The 19,700-nt window shown below is 43.6% G+C and overlaps 1 protein-coding gene across 1 annotated transcript in view; it reads right to left on the bottom strand.

The window, feature by feature from the left end:
* Window positions 1-19,451, bottom strand: part of ZCCHC2 (zinc finger CCHC-type containing 2) — a 44,244-nt gene extending 24,793 nt beyond the window's left edge. Inside the window, exons 1-3 of the mRNA XM_039721686.1 lie at window positions 18,492-19,451; window positions 5,132-5,243; window positions 1,607-1,683 (exon numbers count right to left, since the gene is read on the bottom strand). Of these exons, the coding sequence (XP_039577620.1) occupies window positions 1,607-1,683; window positions 5,132-5,243; window positions 18,492-19,064 (762 nt within the window). The 5' untranslated portion in view covers window positions 19,065-19,451. The remainder of the gene's footprint in view (window positions 1-1,606; window positions 1,684-5,131; window positions 5,244-18,491) is intronic.
* Between the last annotated feature and the right edge of the window lie 249 nt (window positions 19,452-19,700).

Genomic DNA, 19,700 nt, shown 5'->3' with positions numbered 1-19,700 from the left:
AACATTCTGGCATATGCCTGTATAAAATTTCAGTAGCTTATTGTTCCGACACGACATGCAAGTAGTAAACAGCACCTTCACATGCATGTTTTGAGTAAAAAATAAGTAAGCTTGGTTAGATGAGTGTGGCCTGGCTTTAAGCCCACTTCTGGGCCAAAGATTCCAATTAGTTACATGGGAAGATTCAGGGTAACAGGAGTGGACACAACAATTATAAACATTCATTTACTCTCGGGCGTTGATAGAGTAATGTCACCCACCAAATGTCTTCAACTTAGTCCCCAGAAATGCCAACTACCTCGGTGTCCTCAGCTGGGAAGCCATGACTGCAATTGCTGTTACAACCTTAAAAAAGCAGTGTCTGGGCAAGACAAAATTATCTACAGTGAAGAGCACAGAATATACCTGCACAGATGACGAAAGGAAACTCCTTCCTAAAAGAACTGAGGTGGAGTTTCAAGATTACTGAAATACTTGCCACATCTCCACATGGCCCCTTTAACAAAGAAATTCAAAACCGCTGTCAAATCTGGCTACATGCTGAATCTTTAAAAAAGCATTTTGACTTTAAATATTGATAATCTATATAGGTATTCTGTACAAACTTTCCCCATCTCCTACTGTATTTTACTTCATACTCGCTTCACAGACTATTTGGAAAAAAAAAATCTATGATGTGGTTGAAATATTTAGCCAGGTTAACCTTAAAGACATTGAAGGCTACCTTCTACATATTACTGTCCTCAACAAAAGAAGAGTGCATCCATTTAGAGAATACAATATCACAGGATACAATACTAAACTCTGTGATCAACACATCAACTTTCAGCTCAAAATGGCTTTTTTTAGGTTTGCTTCTTCAAAGACCTCCCCCATGTCAAATGACCAGTCAGAATGTTTGATGTGAACCATTCTGTTTTGGGTGAAAAAGGGGAACATTTAACTTTAACTTCAAATCTGGTATAATACCAGATTCACATCTATTGGCACAATGACTCATAGTGTTAGTCAGCCCTTGCTAAGAAAATTACCACTTTGATTCAACTAGAACATCATCATCAACAGCCTTAGTAACCATCATTTAATACATGCTGCCCTTAGCTACCACAATAAATGAAGACTACACTAGGTGGGCTGTCCAGTTTTTGGCCATTTTCCAGCTTCTTTGGTTTTGCCTTAAGAAAAAAAAATCCAAACCAAAGACACCAATCTCCAGTTTTCTCAAAAAGCATAGGATCCACCCTCACATGGTAAACACCGAGAAATGAGATCCAAGATGACCACATGACTCCAAGCAATCTACAGCTGCAGACTCAACTGTGCTCCTGTGCCACTTGAACACTGACTAGGTTTACAATTCTTATAAATTAGAAAAAGCCAGGTTTCCTGAACTGATGTCACACACCCAGCTATGGCTGAAGCTTTACACCTTCCCACCTTATGCCCACTATTATGTAAAAGACCTGATTTGCATGCAGAACTCAAAAGAATCACAAGATAATCCAAAGAATCTCAAAATTGCCTCCTGTGAAGGTTTTTGAAACAAGCTGTATGTATCTGCAGTACATAGACAATAATTTTAACATCCTGGAGGTTATTTGCTTACTTTGAATGTGTACTCCAAATGTTTGTCAGCCCTTTTTCTTGATACGTCTTTCAGGGTTATCTTCTCAATGTGTACAGCTGAAAGAAAAACACCTCATTGTGCACTCCAAACTGACAGTTTGAAAACCATTCCTTACTTTCCCAGGCTCTCTGAGCACGCCTGTAGGCTAAACCCTGATGCAGACTCTTCCTTAGGAGCTGTTTTATTGCTACAAACTGCCGGGAGCAGGTAGAACCTTGCTCTCCAAGTATTTCTCTGGCCTAGTGACAACCTCTTTGACACACATAATGAGAATCTATGCATTACCCAAGAGCTTATTTAGACTAAATGTCACATAATTACGACAATATAACCACTATAAGTGAAAAGACAATAAAAGGAAGTAAAATTGTATCTTTACTCCAAGAAGTAACAAGGGCTGATAAAAACCAGACAGTACCTTCTACACCTAGGTATCAGAAACATCAAGTAGCAAATGAGGGCAAACTAAGGCAAAATACCCACATTTCTGAGGGTACTTAGGTGAAAAAAAACATATTTAGGGAAGGTCTGAAGGAGACAGAAATGAGCGTCAGCAAACAGAAAACAAAGAAGAAGCAGAAAGCTTTGACAGTTGTACTGTAGAGAGTGTCACTGAACTGAACTGAGAAGTTTAAAAGGTACTGTAAGTACTTGCTACTTTCACATTCCTTCCCCACAGCCTACTGTACATAACAATAGGAGAGTTCTGCCCGTGACCTGGCAAACTGCAGCACCATATGGCTTTCAGGGCCTGGGGACTTCCTTGAGGGCACACAGCATTGTTCAGGTAATACTCCACAGAAAAACCCTTGTGCAGATGAGATGGGATTTCCACTATTGCTGCTATGCTGGCCTAAGAATTCAACAGAATTTTATTCTGTTGCAAGCCTGAACACATCTTTACATGTAAAGAAAAAAATTATTTAAAAGCAGCTCGACGTGCCCTACATCATCGATGCATCCTTTCAATGCTTTAGAAACTCCTTTTTTTTGGAGGTGGGTGGTGTTAACAGTCAAGGTTTTCCTTTCAATTTTTAACTGCATGTTTACATGGGATATATTGGAAACTACTCAACAAGTGTTTTTTCCTAAAAAAACCCCTTAAACCTCCTGCAAATGTATGTTGCAAAACTTATTAATGGATATTAGCTAATTATCCTCTAATATAACGTAAACATTTTAAAATTAATTTCATTACAGTTACAAATTAAGTCTCATCTCCACCAAACATGCCATTTTTAAGAGAATTAAGTATTGGCAATTTCCCTAAAGGAACAATAAGCCAGCAAATAAGCCTAGTGACAGTGCTACAGCTTCCAATTTTCTCAGTAGAGAGACAAATACTGAATGGGCTGGTGTACAATGGCTGTAATCCTCTAGATGGGAATTAGGAAGACAGACAAGCATTTCATTTTTACCAGTTAATGAAGATTTATTATTACAAAGGAAAGAAATCTGAGAAGAGCTAAGGATGCCAGGCAATATCAATATTTTATGAAAAGGTTTAGTGACCTTAATTTTACCTGTCTGGTATAGATTAAAGTGTTGTTAGAAGAAGGACCATGGCACAACAAAAGTTTTTGTTGCAGTAAAATTTCTTAATGGTTAACATTCAAATTGATACTGGAATTCATATTTATAAGTTAATTAAGAAGTTGATTCCCATGACTGGAACTGAGAATAGTGGTTTAAATTGCATTCCACTACATGCATGTATTTAGCATACACAATTAGGAAACTAAGACCATTAACACTCACAGACAAGCTTTTTTTCCCTAATGAGACTATGCTTATTTAAAACTATTGAGTGTCCTCAATGCTAAAAAACTGTCCTCAAGTATAAAAAAAATTTATTACACAATGCAGTATCTTCAACTTCCTTAACTTCTTTCTGCTGCACGCTTCATCGTAATACATAACACAACAGGTAATTACAATGTTGTTGCTGCACAGCTTTAGTTCTAGTTTCAACAGACTCCTTTATAATTCTGTCTCCACAATGACATTTTAAATATTCTAAATGGCTAGGCCAGAAGCAAGAAGTTTGAATACACAAGCCAATGAGGCATGTCACATGTCTACCTCTATTCTGGACACAGCACATGCATCCAGGATGACTAAGTAAAGCATGTATACCTGACACTGCTTCCATTCTAAGTGAAGATTTTAAAAATTCATATTCATCACAGTTGAGAATAAAACTCGAGTTTTACTATCAGTGGTATTTCTAGCCAGTAAGGAGATTTCTACAGCAGGGAATCTCTGCCACATAACTGCGTAGCAAATAGCACAGAGGTATTCTGATCCTTCACTGTGGTTTCTCACTATGATAATACAAATGCGGAAAAAATATTTAAGCTCTTTGCTAGATTAAGTTATTCAAATTTTTTGTGCTTCTGTCACTTTATTTGAGTGTTACTAAAAAGATTCCCCCTTTTAGGTTTCTAATTCATGAATATGAACACTTTGAACTCCATAAAAGCATTTGAAACAGGTTTGTTGTCTGTAATCTGCCGTTATCTTGCTCTTGTTTTGTTTTTCAAGGAATCAAAAACTCTCAAATTGCCGGCCTTCAAAGTGCAGACAAATCTCCACACTAGAGACGAAAGGACATTTATGAGGACAAAATGAATAGCAATCGTTTTTCCATATTGTTGGCTCCTTCCTATCTGCAGACTATCTGTTGACTAATTTTGAGTAGACAAGTAACTTGCTAATCCTCTTGAAGAATAAAGAGTAAGAACAAATCTGTTTTCAATAATGCTCATTTCTTCAAAGAGAAGAAATTGTGCTGGCAATTGCATATCAGAGTTTTGTTTATGCTCAAGAAGCCTTGTTCTTACTCTCCCCAACAGAGCCAAAACACTGACTTCTATGAAATCTTTCACTTTTCCAAACTGCCTTTTCTATAACTCCTGCTCATATGTAAGTTTTCTTTGATTTTTTGTTTTAATTTCATCAAATACATCTGAATCAAGCACCAAAATCTATTGATTGCTTCCCAATATTTTTGTGTTTAGCTTTGCTAAAAAAAATCTAAATACTGTTAATACAAATGCATTACGAACTCCCGTTAATATGTACGTTTTCTTTGCTTTTTTGTTTTAATTTCATCAAATACATCTGAATCAAGCACCAAAATCTATTGATTGCTTCCCAATATTTTTGTGTTTAGCTTTGCTTAAAAAAATAAATACTGTTAATACAAATGCATTACACCTTCTTGTTTTCCCCCAAATCCTACCCTTTTTTCAGTGGCAAGCCCATTTGCAGCTAATTTTCATGCAGGCATTCACTAGCAGTTAGCAGCTAACACAAATGACAACTTGTTATAACAAAGAAAAGACCAAGTAGGTGGCAGAGAAGCTATTTCACTTACCAATCACTGCAGCTTCTTGTTCAGACGAACAGCAAGAGATACAAGATGTCTACAACTCCAAGCAGAGTTTAATGTTCAAGGAAACCCTTAAAAGCCTTCCCCAAAAGGAAGCTCAGACAACATACCTTCTCGCTGAGGTCTGTGGGAAGCCATTGGGAGTCCATCATGAGGTGCTGTGGTTCGTTCTAGCAAACTTGTCTCGTTACTTGACATGCAGTCACCATGGGAAAAGTCGTTCTAAATCAAGAAAGAGAAAAAAAAGTCTTAGTAGAAGAAAAACTAAAGTTCTTAGTAGAAGGTCTGTTACCAAAGCTTGCTCTAAACAGCAGATATTACAGAAAAACCCACAAACCCTGTATCTGGTATTCCACAGGACAAAAACCTGAAGCTCTTGAGAGTGCCAAAAAGGTGCTCATTAGCCATTTCAGTTCTTGTTTTATTTATGTGTTTATCAAATGTCATCTATAACCTCCAGTGTTTCACTGACCTTATTTTTAAAACAGAATATGGTAAGGGAGAGGGTATCTCAAACTGGACAATTCAGGACCATTAGCTCATAACTTCAGTAATAATTTACAATTAGCATGAACTCTTTCAACTACTAACATGTCAAGTCATCTACTCATTACATTCTAAATATATTCTCCTCAATTATATTCATGTCCTGTACCTTCAGCCTGCCACCTCTTCTATACAGGGAATCATGAGTAACTGCTTGGACAGTCTATGAGGACATGTAGTCCATGCATCTCTAACCAACTAAATCCATGCACCTCTTACCAACTAAACATTCAGAACACAAGCAGTTGCCACCAACACCCTCACTTTCATAGAGAAAAGGACAGACTGAAGTCTCATCTTCCCTCACATTTACACGCAGACTTCAAAATTGTATACCAAGACACATTAATACAGTGCACAAAAAGGGACACAACAAGAAATCATAGGAGATAGATAACATGGACAGATAAATACGAGAATAAAAAATAATCTAGGCTAACAATGATAAATAAGAAAAAAGTGTTAGAAGAGCCTGGACTACAAGTGGTTTCCCTAGGGTTACAAAAGCCTACAAATAATTTTTTCCAAATTAAGATGAAACATTAATGTATCAATTTACACATTATTCAATGACCAGGTCTTGCTAAAACAAAAGCAAGAAAACAAATAAACAGACCAACCAAGCTAAAATTGAGAAATACTTTAAAACATCCAGTGACATGAAATGCAATTGTTTAATTTCATGTTCAAGGAAACAACACATTGCCTTAGAAAGGTACATGCACAAGTGTTTGGATTAATCTTTTTTAAGTAAAGCACCTTTGTTTATCTGTAACAAGTAGTATAACATAAGAGCTGATGAAATATCAAATTCGGGAAAACTGAATGCACCACATTTAGGAACTGGTCTGCATGAGAACTAGATTTATTCATTCAGGATGAAGAACACTAGAAGACCTTCATAAAAGATGGGTAGAGAAAAAATATAAATCTCCAGAGAGCCCTCTTTATTTTTAAATGCAGGAAGCATAATAATAAGTGCCAGAATATATGTGGTTTGTTGGGTTATTTTAAGGACTTGTGCAATGTGATGAGACAAATCATCAACCAAGATTAGTTGCTGTATTTGTTGAAGAGGACCCCAAGACTGTCACAACAAAAAGATCAGAATGAGAAAGCACAGAGGCGGCAAAAGACATCTGAATCCCCTGCCAATTCTTCAACAAACTTCTTCAGATGAGACAGATATATCAGCTACAGCTGCCTTCATCTTACTAAACCAGCTTTATTTCATCTACAGAGTGGGTACAAACTGTGGCAGCTCCTAAACTGTCCAGGCATCAAGGCTGCCCTGGGCATGCTGGTAACCCAACTTTGGTCAGTGACACCACCAGTAGCACAGTTAGCAGCTGCCTTTAGACTGCACTGCAGGACATTTCAGCTGCTCCATCAAACCGATGTATGTTTGTGCTCTGAGATGAGCGTTGTTAATTTCAGGTTTCAAAGCCATCAGATACAAAATATAAAGCCTGCTTTGTTTCTTCAAGATAAAACTCACACCAGTCCCCAGTCACTCAGTAAACAATCTCAGCAAACATCTAATAAATTATGAGCATAATGTCCGATATGGGGTAAGAAAGGAAAAAGCTGTATGTCAATGAGACTGCAATTTTTAACAGCTTTAGCACACTTACAAGTTTAGTTTACTAAAATAAACCCCCAAACAAGCCACCACACAAACATGCTGTGGAGAGAACTACTTCCAGAACTCTTCAAAAAACCCACTGATACTGTTTCAGCAGACATTTCATAACAACTGTGGGCAGAAAAAGCGGAAGTACTTTGGTTTGGTTAAGTGTTAACTCCTGATCTAAAAACAATTAAATCTGAGGTCAGACACCTTCTCTTGCATTCAAAGTCAGGATATTTGTTTTGATTAATGGAAAACAAAAGACAGTCTATTCTAAAAAATAATTGCTAGTTTAAAAGTCAAAAAAACTGTGAGCAGTTTTTAGATGTATAGGAATATGATTTACTTCAAAAAAGTATTCTGTTCAGCTCATGTCAAGGAAGCATTAAATACTGCTGCTACACCTTCTAATACTAGAAAATTGCTTCTTACCAAGCACATGCATCATCTCTGTAACAGCATTCAAATACTTTTGCAGTGAATTATTCTGGAATGGTTATTTTTCTATCTATGGCAGCAGTCTATAACAGGCAAACTACAACTGCAGTTGAAGACCCCCTTTAATCTGCAAAATATTACGTTTCAAACCTTATTTAAATAATTATAACAATTATTATAAAATAACTATAATAAATTCATAATTTATTCACTTGCAGAATTCTTCACGTCCAAAGTTAACCAGTAATATGCACTGTGTGCATTCTGTGACTGCTGGCTTTCACAATAGCTAGTGCAATGCAGGAGGTAGACAGTGGGAAATCCAGAGCAGTCACAGCTTCATCTTACAGCCTGCAAAGCTCCAGATCCTGCCTTAAGCTGCACTACAACTCTTCACTTTTGGTGTTACCTGCTGTGACAGTTCTACATCAAACTCACAAGTAACTGAATCACAGGTGCCACTGTCAGAGCAGACAACCCCAGGGCACAAGTGACTGCAAAGTCTGAAGGGCCAAAGAATATTAAGAGTGGCATCATGTGTTACTGCCTGGTGCCAGTCTCTCCAGGAACACAAGTCCTTTAAAGCCTGGTACACTGCTGAGGAAGGTCATGCTGTACAAAACCAGCTGTGCTCATCCTTTCCTATCAGTGAATATCACATATTCCACATTCACACAACACACACGAGCATAAGGTTAACTCTCACATAAGCCTTTGTCACTGTGAGACTTCACTGCAACTCACAGTGCTGCTGCTAATGATTAAAATATAGTGAAGCAGGAAATCTGGGCAGCCCCAAACCAGCTGCCAGATAATTAATTTGATAATCACACAGATCTCCTTGATGGGCTGAAGGATTAACTACATTTCTCTTTGAAAGTAAAATGAGCTAAGAGAACATCCTAAAAACCATCTCTAAAAATTATCTGCTCTTACAACCCAGACCAGTTTTGTATGAAACAGATCTATCCTCACATGGTTGAAAGCAAGTACTATGTTAAAAAAAGCCTTATCACTTGAGACATTTCCCAGGACTATATCATACAGAACATCATAGAATGTTTTGGGTTGGAAGTAACCTTAAAGATCACCTAGTTCCAATCCCTCTCCCATGGGCAGGGACACCTTCCACTAGACATGGTTGTTCAGAGCCCCATCCAACCTGGGATGAGGCATCCACAGTTTCTCCAGGCAACCTCTTCCAGTGCCTCATCTCCCTCACAGTAAAGAATTTCTTCCTAGTATCTAGAACATGGTTAGGTTTCTAGCCTGCAAGCACACATTGCCAGGTCACATTGAGCTTCTCATCAAATCACACTCTCAAGCTCTTCTCCTCACAGCTGTTCTCAATCCATTCTCTGCCAAGCCTGTATTTGTGCTTAGGATTGTCCCAAGCCACCAGCAGAACCTTGTACTTGGCCTAGCTGAACTTCATGAGGTTCACAGAGATTCCTCTCTCAAGCCTGTCAAGGTCCATGTGGATCCTTCCCTCCAGTGTGACAACTCCAAAACACTGCTTGCTGTCATTGGCAAGCAGTGCCCTTGATCCCACCGTCCGTGGCACTGACAAAGACACTGAACAGCAGCCATCCCAGTACCAACCCCAACTCCAGTTGTCACAGGTCTCTGCTTGGACCAGGGAGTCCTTGAAAACAACTCCTTGAGTGTGACCATCCAGCCAATTTCCTTATGCACCAAGTGGTCCATCTGTCAAATCCGTGTCTCTCCAGTTTAGAGACAAGGCCATCGTGTGGGACAGTGTCAAATGCTTTGCCCAAGTCTGGGGAGATGACGTCAGTCACTCCTCCTATCAACACTACCACCCTGATGCAGGAGGCCACCAAATTTGTCAGGCATGATCTGTTCTCAGCAAAGCCATGTTTGCCATTAAATGCCTCCGTATTTTCCATGTTCATTAGTATGGTTTCCAGGAGGATCTGTTTCATGATCTTGCCAGGCAAAGGTGAGACTGACCAACTTCTAGTTCCCTGGGTCTTCCTTATCTTCCTTTTAAAAATGGGGCTTATGTTTCCCCTTTTCCAGTCAGTGGAAACTTCACTAGACTGCCATGACCTCTGAAATATGATGGATAGAGGCTGAGATACTTCAACTCTCAATTCCTCCAGGACCCATGGATGCATCTCATCAGGTCCCATTGTCTTGAGCACCCTCACATTCCTTAGATGGTCTTCAACATGTTCTCCTACAGTTGGTGGTTTCCCATTCTCCCAGATCCTGCCTTTGCTGCCATGACTTCAATGGTGTGGGCTGGAGCACTTGGTGAAGACCGAGGCAAAAAAAGTTATTGAGTACCTTGGCCTTCTCCATATCCCAAATGACCAAATATGCCATTCACTTTGAGTCTTTCTCTTACCACCCGTGTATCTACAGAAGATTTTGTTGTTGCCATTGTCATCCCTGGCTAGATTTAGTTCTATCATGACTATAGCTTTCCTAACCCGGCTGCTCAAAGAGCTTGTCTATATTTCTTCCAGGCTATCCTGTCACTGCCTTACACCCTTTGTAGCCTTCCTTTTCAGGTTTGAGTTTGACGAGAAGCAGCTTACTTATCCACACAGGCCTCTTAGTATTTCTGCCTGACTTCCCCCTCATTGGGATGCATCACTAATGAGCTTGGAAGAAGTGATTCTGCAATATCAATCAATTTTCTGGGGCCACTCTTCCCCCTGAGACTTATTTCATCCTACTGTACCAATCAGCCTCCTGAAGAGAAGTCCAGAAGCATTGATGTCCCAAGGTCTAGGGATGCTTGTCTGTAACACAAGCACCAGATACCCAAAGTGGTGAGCCATCCTGCTGAGAAGGATGTTGCTCTGTCTAATGCCATGTGAGCTGGGCAGATCTCAGCTAACCTACACATGACAGATGTCCAGACTCTGCCTTCTATCAATGTAGATGACTGATCAAGCAATGTCATGTTGGCATTGCTTTGGCAATATGAAGTGAAATCTGTTACTGGATAGCCTACTAATTACCATGAGCAAGTGATTGATGCACATAAGTCTTCTGATGCTTGCACTGCACTTTCATGAAAGAACTATTCATTCATCAGCTCTGATGAGCACTAACAAGGGAAACACACTTGCAGCAGCTGGACAGCTTGATTAGTTCTACGTGCCCAAATATGAAATATTATTTTTCTGCAAGAACTACAGTAAATGTGCTGTGAGGGACAGCACTACTCAGCCTTGCAGGCTATGCAGATGTAAACTGGCACAGCTTGTTCATTCATCTACAAGTGGGAACTGACAAACAAAGCCGGATGAAAGAAGGCATTTTGGAAAAAATCAAGGTCCAACTCATGATTGTGAGTTATCAACTACAGCATCTGCACCTTCGACAAAATTGAGTGATGTCAGAATAATCATTAACAGATGTGGTGCCAATTACAAGACCAAAGTCATGATTTGTTTATAACAAACCTTGCAGGCTCTCATTGTTTCACAGCTGTGATATGCAGATGTATCACTGCACAGCTGTAGTAGCACAAAGGTTCAACATCACCTCTCCAGAAGCAACAAGCAGGTGAAACTGCCTGCGTACTTGTGTGCTGCTGAACCCTCTCCTGATGACTACAGCAGAGATGAAGCCTTACTCAACACTGAGCAACAGTACTTTCACCTCATCACTGTGGGGTGTGGCTTGGATACAGGGATAGAACATTCTTGCCATTTTAAAATGGAAATCCAGCATATGCATTTAATACTCACAAATGCAAATATGTAGAGCAGCAATGCTTCAAAACCTGTTTAATGCTTACCACTGTTGATAGAACAATTGTCCCCTAACCAAAAAAATCCAGTACTGTCTCAGAGAAGTTGTTAGGCAAATGCAAAACCAAGACTGCAGACAAATGCCCAACAGACATTGCTGCTAAGCCATGCTCCAATCTGCAAACTTTGAACTATACAAAGGCACCATCCAACTGTTGTAAGATGCAGAGAAGCTGTTCTGTTCTACAAGACTAGAGCAGAATTAGCCTCAAGATCTAGGACCACAAAGACCCACCAAATTATCTCTCTTTTGGCCAAACCAACATGCAACTTAGATGTTTCCATGTCAACTTATCTTTTAACATGTAGAATCAACCTCCAGAACAATAATACTTATTCCACATAGAACCACAGCTGGAGAAATGTGCTGACAGGAATCGCAGAAAGTTCACCATGGGAAAGTGCAAAATCCTACACCTGGGCAGGAATAACTACAGGCACCACACACTCAGAGACCTAACAGACTATAAAGTAGCTTTGCAGAAAAAGACCAATACGTATAAAAATGTACGTGTGTGTGTATACACACATCTGAAGGGAGGGTGCAATGAGGATGGAGACAGGCTCTTTTTAGCAGTGACCAGTGACAGAAGCAACAGGCAGAAGCTGAAACACAGGAGATTCCCTCTGGACATCTGGAAACACTTTTTCATTGTCAGGATGACTGAGCACAGGTTGCCCAGACAGGCTGTGCTGTCTACATCCTTGAAAACACTCAAAAGTCATCTGGACATGGTCCTAGGGAACAATCTGTAGGTGGCCCTGCTTAAGCAAGATGACCTCCAGAGGTCACAGCCAATCTCAGTCCCTTCATGGTTCTGTGACCAGACATAAAATGCCGTAATATGTGTAGTAAAAGCCTGACTGGCTGAACATACAGTTCAATTGGATTATGTGCAACTGCCCTATAAACTCATATCTAGTAAGCTAGACTGCATAGAGAGTATGCACACGTGCCTAAAAGTACTTTAAAGCATATTTGTTTTGCAAAACTATGTTAAGAGCTCACCTGTAAGAGGCAGCAACAAAACACTATAACGGAGACAGAAACCTGACAAAATATCAGCTGATTCTGAGACGAGAATGACACCACGTGACAGCTTCAGCAATCAAATACTGACTAACTTATAGCACTACCAAATCACAACACTTTTGAGACAAAGGGCATACCAACCTTCTCACATCACATGAACAAATTCAGCCTGTGGCAATTACATTTGAAGTACTAGACATGGCAGCTACACCTGTGATTTACAGTGCTGGGGGAATAACACACCTCCGTTTGCTAGAAACACAGCTCTCACCTCCACCTGAGCTTCTAGCAGGACCTAAACCACTTTCAGTCCAACCCAGCTAATCCATGACACAGTAGAGAACTTGAAGTTAGAGCCAGCCAGGCATCAGTTCAAGCATTACTCTATCCCCAGGTGGTTGCTTATTCAACAACCCTGCAACATCAGTACTTGTGCTATTGTCAGCTGAGTGAATAAAAATAAAATTACTTGAATGTAGAAGTTCAGACTAACACAAAAAATTATTCTCATAACAGTCTAGAGTGACAGGAAGATTTAGAAAACATCTGCCCCTGAAGAGTAGTTCACTGAAGTACAGTCAATACTGAGAAGGGACGATGCCTTCATTACTACATTTAATTACCATCAGAGGGCAAGATGTCATTTTGTCCAATCCTTGAACTCCAGCATAGTTTGAAAGTATTCTTTTATGTACTGCATTTCTGAATAACAGAAAATCTCTGTCTTGTGGTTATCTTGCTCCTAAGGCTTCCCAAGACACAAAATTTTCTTTAGATATTCAAAGTATTTCTACTTTCTTCTCCCAAAAAGACAAGATTAAGAGGTTGAGAAAAGGCAATAAACTCACAAAGGAATGCAGTTACTAGCCAGATCTCTGCCAGTTTTGGTCTCCAGAAGTATAAACCCTTAGACTTGGAGCATACTACAGAAATTCACCAGCTCTTGAAGGAGAAGTAGGTATTTTGTTTTAATTACAGTAATGAAGAATCAGTTGTAGTGTTTTCTAGGACAGCTACGGCTAGAGACTGATAATGGCAAACAAACAAGATGACAGATTTAAGCAGGCAGAATCCTACAGACTTCAGAGGGTTCACAGACACAATCATCCTGCTGCTGCTGTCTGCACCCTTTCCTGCAGCTCTTTAAAAAACCTGAGAGTCCTCTTCACTCCAAGCCCAGCAAGATCCTGCTACCTATAAATAAGTCAGCATTGGGCAACCCTGAAAATTGGACCACAGCTCAACTACAGCAATCAAAGTACAAGCATTAGGAAGTCACAGGTATATTTTCAACACCCTCAGTATTCATTTACTCTGCGGGAGAACAAACTGTCAGGGACAACTAAGCGGCTGATTAACTCTGGTACAATGGGACTGGGAAAGGCTACAAACTTGTACTAACACCTCATATTTAGAATTAAACAGCTAAATCGGCTCAAAGCAGTGAAAGTCTTTACTCTGCAAATTTCTGGAACATCAGCATGCACATCTAGAGAGAACTCATTCATTTTAGGCATAGTTTTTTATCTAGCTATGACTTCCTTTCCAGTAATGTTTCTGGAAATTCTTAACTCCTGTTTGAAGACAGAGAAATTCCTGTTCAAAGACAAGGCTGTTAGGTTCTCTGAGGCAGCTGGAATACTTTTCATCTCAGTATGCAAAACTTGTAAAACATTTGTATTTCCCTGGAGTGCCCCACCATTTAAAAGATCTTTGCCAAGAGTGAAATGACATTTTTTATCTTTATGTCTCTTATTTAAACCAGACTCTGAAGATACTTTTCCTTATACTCAACTCTTATGACACTAAAAGCAGTGCACTGCAGACACAGCTCTTAGAATTTAATTTTAGAATCTACTACCTTATTCTGCTGCGAGTGACTGAAGATCAATTATAAAAGCACTCTTCTAATTTGCACACAAAATATCCTATAAATAGAAGTGCACTAAGAAAAATACTCTGTAAATAGAAACTTTCCTTTTGTTTGTAAGTAAAGACTTTTTTCTGTGAAGAATCCTGCAGCCAACTAATTATATTACTATTCAACAAACCATTATCTCCAGGAGATTGCTTATTTCGACAGAACCTTGGTTCTATTCCTGTCAAGTATGCCTGATTAAATATTCCAGTGCCTAATGCAAGCCACGGTTATTACGTTTGTAGATATTCAGAGCTTCTTCGGTATTTCAGCATTTTGATCCCAGACATCCGATGGGATGGAGAAAGATAAACAATAAAGTCAAACTGCTTTGATAACGATGAACTTATTAAACAAAAATAATCAATGCAAGAGTTAAGCTGTGTGTTCTGTAACTTAAACAAATATACAGTGTTATCAACAGGATCTTTGCACATTAGCACTTCTTTTATTCAGCAGCGAATATTGCTGATTTATTCTTATACTTCAACTTCAGATGTGAAGTTGATATTCTGCAGTTTAACACACCAATGACTTTTTTCCAAAAGATCTTATAAACCACACCTTAAATTAAGAATATAAAAATAGTATCAAGTGTTTCTACTTCAAGCATAAAAACTCCCTAACTTTAATTCAGAAGACTTCATAAAGAAAGCAAATTTATCAACTGTAAAGTAATCCTAATCTGCCCACCCCGCTCCAACAGTCCTACCTCCCACAACTTTTGAATTCCTGTTTTGAGCTGAATTTGTTAAAATATATCCAAAAAAGTTACATTTTTCAAAATCATTGAAATAAAGACACTAAAAACAGCAACAATCTTATTAACAACAGTCCTACCTCCCACAACTTTTGAATTCCTGTTTTGAGCTGAATTTGTTAAAATATATCCCAAAAGTTACATTTTGAAAAATCATTGAAATAAAGACACTAAAAACGGCAACAATCTTATTAATCATTTGTCATTAAGTAACTTTATTGTGAGCTCAATTTTATCAGACACACAGACCCTAACCAGAAAATATTCCCAAGAACAGAAAAAGCAAATTGCTTTATGCTCTAGTAAATCACCCACAAATTCTTTTCAGGTGAACCTCCCAAGCCTTGGTGCTCACTAAAGCTAGGTGCTACAACTCCTCCAAACCTCAAACCGAGCCATTTTGTTAGATATGCCACGTGCGAGAGCACAGTCCTTTGCCCTAAAGAATTCCGAACTGACAAACCGCCTGATTCCGCTCCAGCTCCGCACTCCCTCGCGTGTGCGGGCTGATTTCCTATGCCTGGCTGCTGCCAGCCATAGCACACATTGGTATTTCACGGCCCCACGGTGAACAACAGCCCAGTGAGCGCCTCCCGGCGGGTCAGAAGCCGCGAGCTGGGAGCGCCCGGGAGCGCCAGGCGCGGCGAGCCCGGAGCTGCGCTCTCCGTGCCGGGCGCGGGGCACGCGGCAGTCCCGCGCGGCCGCTTCCCGCCGGCCGAGCCCCGTTAGGCACCGGCGGCACCGCCCGCCGCACGTGACCGGCAGCCAGCGCCGCCATGTTGGCCGGGGCGGGAAGCGGCGGCGGCCGCCATCGGGCAGCGTGTCCGTGTCCGCGCACAGCGGCCCTCCGCCCCCGCCAACACGGCGGGCAGCGGGGCTGTGCCCGATCCGTGACCCACCCGTCCTCCCCGCAAACAAAGAGGGGTCACCCCCTTTCCCCGGGCCGTGACGGTGCTCGGTGGGTTGGGGGGTCGTGTCCACCCCTTTCCCCACTCCTGCCGATCCTTCTGCCCTCGCCGCGCCCGGCTGTGCCCGTCCTCCTGCCTGGCACCGCCTGCCCCAGCGCTTCCCGTGCGGCCGCGGGCCGGGGAGAGCACCGCGACCGCTGCGAGGGCTCCCGAGCGCAGCTGCTTGGGCTGCCCGGCACGGAGCGGCTGCTCCCGGAGATGGAGCCCAGCCCTTCCAAATAAAATTTCAGAGAGGTCTTTATGAACCGTTCCCGTTCACAAACGCAGAGCCCTGAAGGCACTCAAATTTCAGAAATTAAAGGAGGAGAAAAGGCCTGTGGACACCCGACGGGATTTTAAATAAAGTTCAGTGTAATGCTACGGCAGCATTTCGCCAGGGAAGCCTTTAACGCTGCTACTGGCTCCATCTCCTCTGGCGTTTTATCTGCGAGGGTCCCACCGTCCCCGTGGAATGCTGACTGAAAATCCTCAGCAGAAACCCACTGATTCCTCTGTTCCCTGTCAGCCATTACTTGCCAGAAAGGCTGTGCTGTATTTACAATTAGCCATTAGGGAGGGGGAGGGGAAGGAAAGCCTGCGGAAGCGCTGCCGCTTCACTGCTGGGTCGGCTCCGGAGTATGCGATGTGCGTGCTCAGCCAAGCTGACTCGGGTGCCTCAGTGTTCCCCGAGTAAACAAAACCACCACAACTTGGACAGCTGCTTTTATGCTGAAGCCAGAACACTGCACAAAACTGACTTCAATCCCAGCAATTCACGGGAGCCTGCTCTCCCAACTGCATTTGGTGGGACAAATTGTAGCTGAGCAGCTACAATTGCTGTGCCAGTTCCAGGCAGGAAGTATGTTTCCGGTTACTAGCTCTTTAAATCCAGAAGGGACAGTGTCCAGTCTTACCACTTCCTGCAATTCAATCTTTTCCCCGGAAAGATGAACTTTCAGGATTAATTTCTGGGATAGAACTAGACTTGATGCAGGCCAATGAGCCAAAATAAACACTTTTTGGACTGATACTCCAAATTCATTGTGATTTCAGTTCTGTAACGTCTGCTCATTAGTTTTATGACCTGCCAAATGCGTTTTGGACTTTAAATGATATAAGCATTTAGTTAATGAAGATAATATCAGAAGGCTTAGAAATTGATCCCTGTCTCCTCTGAGTACTCCTCAAGAGCATACCCCATCTTTAGCAAACCGAAGGAGCCATTCCTTTCATACAGCAGGCAATGTAGAAGTTTTTTACCAGTGGCTGAAATGGACTGCACTGCAAGCAGACTTAGAAGCAAAATCCCAAAACCCCGACCCTTACTGCTTTGTACCCTTTTCTCTCAACTAACTCATGAAGACCTGATGGGTTCAGTGGAACAGCACTATAAACACCCGTCTTCCAGTCCTTCCTTCCCCCTTGCACGAGAGGCCATCTATAGACCAAAAACTGCAGAGCTCCATGAGGACAGCTTGGCTGCATAAATATGGGGCAATTTTTAAAGCCAATGCTCATCAAGAGGGCAGCAGTGAATGGCACTGCGCGAAAACCTCTGCTTAAGCAGAGCTACTGCACAGGAGAATGCTTCCGTTGTCACTGCAAGTCCTCATCCCTGGTGACAGCCACATCCTAGCAACAAGTGGCACATCTGCTTTCAGGTTGAGCTTTGCTGTTTCCTGACAGGCACCCAAAAAATCAGTTTTTCTCTGCACAGAAGCCTCACCTGTGACATTTTAATTTGTTTCTTTAGTGGAATCATTAGCACGCCCTCCCTAATGTTGTCAGCCATCTCACTGAACCTGGTGTTTCAGAGAACCAGCCTTAGAGCTGGTGACCCGAATGCTGCCCTGATTCTTGCCAAGTTCAAGCCTGTGTCTCATTCTGAGGAGCAAGGAAGCAGACTCCATATAAAAAATATTTCAACTTGTTCTGTTGGTTTGAAGCCCCTATAGAATGCTCTCTTAAGCAATCTGGTCTCTATCTAGCATTATTATTTCTATTTTTACAAATCTAGTCAAGCTGTTGCTTGTACTCCTGCTTCGTACAGTGACCTACAGCGTATGAGGCAGGCAGTTCAGTACTGTGCACCCTGCACTCCAGCACGGCAGAGTTCCAAAAAAAAAAAAACAAACCAACAGCGTTCCAGAAAGCATGGCAGGCTAGGAAAATCAGCCCTTCCCCCCGCCAAGAAATTTGTAGTAGACACTCCGCAGGAGGTTGTGGGGGCGGCCGGGGCTGACACAGCCGTGGTAGGGGGAGGACGGAAGGGACCACATCCCAATGGGGGGGAATTCGGGGAAAGCAAGCAGCCGCTCCTACGAAAACAGTAGGGAGCGATGGAAGCAGGACGAAACCACCCGCCGAGATGGCGCAGCAGGAAGGGCGCAGGACGCGCCGTTACCTGGGCTGGGTGGCGGCCGAAGCCCTCCTCCTCCTCCTCCTGGTCCCCGCACAGGGCCCTCCGCAGCCGCTCCAGGTGCTCCCTTAGGGTGACCCGCTGGTGGAAGGAGAAGGCCGGGTGCAGCGAGGCCATGGTGAAGAGCAGGAGCAGCTCCTCCTGCGCGCCGCAGCCCAGGCCCTGGGCGGCGGGGAGCCCGGCCTGCCCGTTCTCCGCGGCTCCGTCCATCACCACCACCACGTCCCCCTCCTCCTCCTCCTCCTCCTCTTCCTCCTCCTCGGCCGGGGCCCGCCGCGCCGCCGGGCAGCTCTGCAGGATGGAGTCCACCTGGGGCAGGAGGCGGTGCAGGCGGCCGGCGGCCTCGCGGTTCTCGGAGCCCAGCAGGGCCAGGTAGACGATGAGCTTGGAGCGCACGGCGGGGTCGCGGAAGTCGCCGAGCTGCCCGGGGTCGCTGAGCCCGTTGGCCTTGGCCTCCGAGTCGCGGAGGCAGTGGTAGTCCTTGCGGGCCAGGTCCTCCAGGCAGGAGCCCAGGAATCGCAGCTCCAGCGGGTTGCACAGGTCCAGCAGCCCCACCATGAACTCCAGGCGCTGCGCCGAGCCCAGCACCAGCCCGAACCACTCGTACACCGTCTCCTTGTCGGTGCGGGCGGCCGCCGAGCCGGGACCGCCGCCGCCCGGAGCGCCCAGCGGCCGGGCCCAGGCCCCGGCCCCAGGCCGTGCAGCCGGCTCGGCCTCTCCAGCCCACACCCCCTCCCCGCCGCCGCGGAGGCGCCCCCGCGGGCCCGGGGCACCTGCTGCTGCAGCGGGAGGTGACAGTCCAGGGCACCGCCGGGCTCCTTCAGCCCCGCCGCCGTCGCATCTTCCGCCGCCGCTGCCTTGTGGCTCGTCTGCTTCAGGGGCAGCTTCATCTTCAGCATCCTCGGCGGCGGCGCGGGGGGGACGCGACGCCCGCCGGGACCCGGCGGCAGCNCGGGCACGCGCGGCCGGCACGGCCCCGCCCCGCGCGCGGCGCAGGGACCGGCGCGCGCTTCGGGAACGGGAGGGGAGCCGGGCTTGCCCGGTGAGTCCCGTTGGTCACGGCCATGGGAACGGGTCAGCAGTTCGCCTGGGACCCGTCCGAGCGAGGCTCCCTGTCTCCTGGATAAAAGATTTCCGTGGGATGAGGCCGTGCGTTGGCTGGTGGCTCTGGCGTGCGGAGCCACGTGGGTTTGC

This window comes from Passer montanus, unplaced genomic scaffold (genome assembly GCF_014805655.1).
Source record: "Passer montanus isolate IOZ18808 unplaced genomic scaffold, ASM1480565v1 scaffold107, whole genome shotgun sequence".
In the NCBI taxonomy this organism is placed as follows: Eukaryota; Metazoa; Chordata; class Aves; order Passeriformes; family Passeridae; genus Passer; species Passer montanus.
The sequence above is the reverse complement of the archived record's forward strand: the minus strand, read 5'-3'. Positions and strand labels throughout refer to the sequence as shown.